Source organism: Triticum aestivum, chromosome 1A (genome assembly GCF_018294505.1).
Source record: "Triticum aestivum cultivar Chinese Spring chromosome 1A, IWGSC CS RefSeq v2.1, whole genome shotgun sequence".
NCBI lineage: Eukaryota > Viridiplantae > Streptophyta > Magnoliopsida > Poales > Poaceae > Triticum > Triticum aestivum.
Window position 1 is genome coordinate 51,136,397 of NC_057794.1, and position 4,716 is coordinate 51,141,112.

Below are 4,716 nucleotides of genomic sequence, written 5' to 3' on the forward strand. Positions count from 1 at the left end.
CCTCGGGAGTAACTCTGTGCTATGAAGGTTGATGCTGCAACCAGTGGGCATACCCCATGAATGGTCCAGCATGTCCATAGCATGCAGCTTACACTTTTGGACTTACTTGTACTAAATGAATTAAACCTGGAACACTACAGGTTCTATGTTCGGATCCAGCAAGCATTATATCCTAGCACAGTTGACTGCAAACTGCCAACACAACTTCACTTGTGCAATTGTGCCACATTGGCCAACATGAGTAGGGCATGGTCTTATGATTTTATAAGCTGTGTTGAGGGTCATATCATCCATGGACCAACATTAGTTTTAGGTTATGTTCCGTCATGTCATGTTTACGATGAGTAGGCTTGCAACTTTGACCTTCCTTGAACATCCAAAATAGCTTTGTTTATAAGTGCAAATAGTTTTTGATCCAGCGTCACAGAAAGTACTACAAGTGAATTTACATACATATATGAGGTAAATGGTGAACTGTAAGACGAACAACTGTCTATACACTAATTAATAATATTATGTCCCACACAAGAATTTAACTACATGGCCCTGGCACAGTAAGGCATCACTTTCGCGAAAGACTTAATTAGCTTGGTGATATTGGTCAGGTAGACCTATCTTGCTACAGCCGCTGTCGGATTTCATGAATCAACAACTGGAGTTGGATAGTCTAGGTACAAAACTGGCAGCATACCACATCCATTTTCATGTTGGGACCAATCAGTGTGGTATATTTTGGTGACGGATAGAGAACCTTTTGTGTATGAAGAAACATTCTGCATTTAATCATTACATTAATACTGTTTGCTACATTTTTACTTTAATTCTTTGCCCAAGTTCTTTTTGTCATGGCTTGAATTTGCCATCCTTGTATTTTGCAGATAACCACATGCAGTAGAGAAGGAACTAACAAGATCTGCTTACGAAGGGTTGATAATCGAACATTTTGCTTTGGAGTCCGAGTTGCTAAGAGGAGGAGTGTTCCTCAGGTTTTGACTTCACTTATCAATTTAGTTGAAATGATTGGTAGTACGTGTTTCCTTTTCCTGTTCACTTATCTCAGTTGCCTTTGTTCATTTGACTGGACTATAGCCCCCTTTTAAGGAGGAACTTAGCTCGGTATCATCGCAAAGATGTACAAATTGAAAATGCCATCACATGTGAGGCAGACTAGTGAGCCATGGAGCCACATGTCAGTGACACATCGATGTTGTTTTCCAACTCGAGTTGTCTTTGCGATGGTACGGAACACTTTGTGCCCCTTTATCAATATATCCTGAAGAGGGACATGTGCGCACCAACTGATTGTTATTGCCCACCATTCCTCTGTATATGTGTCTGGCTGGAATGTTCATCAATGATCGAGAACGACACATAATTTGAACTTTCTCACAAGAAGGAAATATGAAGTTCTGTAATTCATCACAAGCCTGAACTACTCCCACATTTTTGTTTTTCGTTTGACGATTTGTACTTTCAAAATCTTCTAGATGCTACTTTGACAGTTCTTGTTTTGAAATGACTTGTGACCATTACTGTTAGTTTTTTGCTACTTCATGTTACCAGCAAATATAAGTTTAACAGTAACTGTTAAGAATTATTCTAAATTTGGACATTGACCCATTTTGATAGTTTTAAATGTGTTGGTGATCAAACTTCGGAAAATAGGATGGGATGGACCCTGTTACAGAAACTGCGAACATCTGCCATTGTATCCTCCACCTGGAACAGATTTGACCCCTAATTGCTGCCAACATCTGCCACTGAAAAAATTGGATTACTTTTGCAAATTGTTATTTTGTCCAGTGAAAAAACTCTACCAAACTAAATATTTCTGGTGTTTCTTGAACAATTTTTCTTTTGGTTTTAGCATCTTGTAGTGCTCCACGTTTTTATTTGAATGAGTTGTTTCATTACCTTCCCACTTGAGACAACTTGATTTGCATTCTGACATTACATAATTTCTTGTTGCATTACCTTTCTGTTAACACAATAATTGGTATCCAGGTTTTAAATTTAGTTCCAAAGGAAGCTGAAGGTGAGTCTTTTGAGGATGCTCTTACTCGTGTTCGGCGCTGTCTCGGAGGTGGAGATACTGCGGAGAATGCTGATAGTGACAGTGATTTGGAAGTGGTTACTGAATCTGTTACAGTCAATCTTCGTTGCCCTGTGAGTTTTCATGCGTCTAACTGTTATTGTTATTCTTTTGCTGACTCAGCATATACTTGTCAGTCCTGTAATGCCTCGTGGTTAGTAATTACACGCTGTCATTTTGCTAATATTCCTTGCTCAGTTAGGCCTTGTACAAAGTACAATCCAAGGTGCTTAGTAAAATAAACCAACTTTTTCTCAAGCACCAGTACTTATCTCTATAGGAGGGGGGCCTAACTAAGCGTCTATCCTCTACAAACTAGCACCGGTGCTTAAGAAAAACCGGTTTATTTTTCTAAGCACCTCCCTTAAGCACCTTGCATTGTACAAGGCCTTAGCAGAGTAGTTTTAGGCATATAGATATGGGTACTAATATTGCATCTTTCAGAAGCAAAAATATTTTTTTGTTATGTGTTTTCTTTGTCAATGTATGTTATGTCTACCTTTATAAGCTAAGGGTATATTTGGTTTGTACCCAAATCACCCTACCTGTTGTTTTGCCATGTGCTAAAATTCGTCCTTTGTCTTGGTGTTTCCAGTTTTTGGCATGCCCATATGGCCATGCCCTTTGCCCACTTCCAATGCTTTTTCTTGCCAATCTTGGACAACAAAATATTTCTTGTATCGTATGCAAGATCTGAAACCAATCTAACAATTCTAATATATATTTTCAGAATAGTGGATCCAGAATGAAGACTGCTGGAAGGTTCAAGCCTTGCATTCACATGGGTTGTTTTGATCTCGACACCTTCGTGGAACTGAATCAGCGGTCACGCAAGGTTAGACTTTGCGCTTATAAGTGTACATCAACACTTGTGTGTGTGCATCCAGGAAGTCAAGTAAATATAGAATGCTGTCCGTCCATGTTTAGTGATTTTCTGCAAGGTGGCAGCCTATATTGTGGCATAAAATTTGTTTGGTATGTCTTGTATAGGTCTCTCTGATTGCTCTCTTCTTGCATTTCTGCAGTGGCAGTGTCCAATATGTTTAAAGAACTACTCTCTTGAGAATTTGATGATTGATCCTTACTTCAATCGGATTACTTCTCTGGTAGGTCTTCATCATACCTTTGGATTTTTCTTGTTGTTGGATTTTATTGCTTTTGTTTATTCGTTTTTCTTTATGATGCAGTTGCGTGATTGTAGTGAAGATGTCAATGAGATTGATATTAAGCCAGATGGATCTTGGCGTGTAAAGGGTGATGTACCAACTAGGGAATTATCTCAGTGGCATATGCCTGATGGCACGCTCTGTATCTCGAAGGAAGATAACAAACCTGGTGTTGAGAATTTTAATGAACTCAAGATAGAAGGTACTTCTGATGGCCATAAGAGTTTAAAAATTGGAATCAAGAGAAAAAATGGAATTTGGGAAGTTAGTAACAAAGCAGATGACAAGAAGCCTTCTGTGGTAGGAAATATCACCCAGAACAATATTACTTTCCGTACTCCAAACACTTTCCCTATGAGCAGTAGTCCTACTGGGAGTTATAGAGATGGGGAAGACACAAGTGTTAACCAAGAGGGCAGTATGCATATTGATTTATCATTGAACAATGGCCATGAGTTTGAAAGTTTTCCTCTCAATTTTCGCCAAACATATAATACCGAGGATACATCACAACAACTTAGTGCTGGAGATGTCATTGTTCTTAGTGATTCTGATGAAGAGAATGATACAATTGTTTGCCCACCAACTGTCTACGACAATACTACTGCGAATGACAGTGGTTTTCCTTTTGCCACTAGTGGTGCTGGATTTACTGGAAGATACCAGGAAGATGCTGGCGTTGGTACTAGTGGCCTTGGTTTATTAAGCAACAATGCTGATGATTTTGAGATGACTAATTGGCAAATGCCCTATTCCCAACCGGAGCAAGGCTACCAGTTTTTCGGGGATGGCACCGCCGATACTTATGTTGGTTCGCACAATTCCTTTAGCATTACACCAAACGACTATTCCCTTGATTGTAATGTTGGCATTGAGGAGGCTTCTGTAGCTCATGATCTTCCAGTTTACCGCAGTAATAATGAAATGCATGGAAGTTTGGTTGATAACCCATTGGCTTTCGGTGGTGACGATCCTTCTTTGCAACTTTTTCTTCCAAGTCAGCCTTCTTCTGCTTCCCTTCAGGAAGAACCAAGTGAGCGTGTAAATGCATCAAATGGGGTTCAGTCTGATGATTGGATCTCTCTTACGCTCGCAGCTGGTGGAGGTGGTAATGAAGAGCCTGCAACTGCTAATGGTTTAAATTTGCAAGAACAAATACGGTCAAATGAGACAGGAGTGGAACCATTAATTGACGCCGGTTTGTCTCCCTTTTATGCATCCAGTTTTCCTTTCTTGTATCCTCCATTTCAGCAGTTGAAGAGCATATAGCTTTTTTAGTTGAACTGCAAATAAGCTGACCTTTCAAGTAAACCATACCTTAGAAACAGCTGTCCTTTTGTCCCACTTTCTTATTTGTCCTTAAGATTTGCCAAAAGTTCTTCCTGAAGTGAAAATAAAGTAATCCTACTTTCTTAAGAAAGGGTTTATGTTTCTACTAGTCTAGTTATGGTCAACTGT

At 39.4% G+C, this 4,716-nt stretch overlaps 1 protein-coding gene across 3 annotated transcripts in view; it reads left to right on the plus strand.

The window, feature by feature from the left end:
• LOC123189169 (E3 SUMO-protein ligase SIZ1) overlaps positions 1–4,716 on the plus strand; it is a 15,226-nt gene that overhangs the window by 8,419 nt on the left and 2,091 nt on the right. For all 3 annotated transcript variants that reach the window (XM_044601521.1, XM_044601516.1, XM_044601530.1), the window contains exons 11-15: positions 879–986; positions 2,005–2,166; positions 2,823–2,927; positions 3,118–3,198; positions 3,280–4,456. In XM_044601521.1, coding sequence (XP_044457456.1) covers positions 879–986; positions 2,005–2,166; positions 2,823–2,927; positions 3,118–3,198; positions 3,280–4,456 — 1,633 coding nt within the window. The remainder of the gene's footprint in view (positions 1–878; positions 987–2,004; positions 2,167–2,822; positions 2,928–3,117; positions 3,199–3,279; positions 4,457–4,716) is intronic.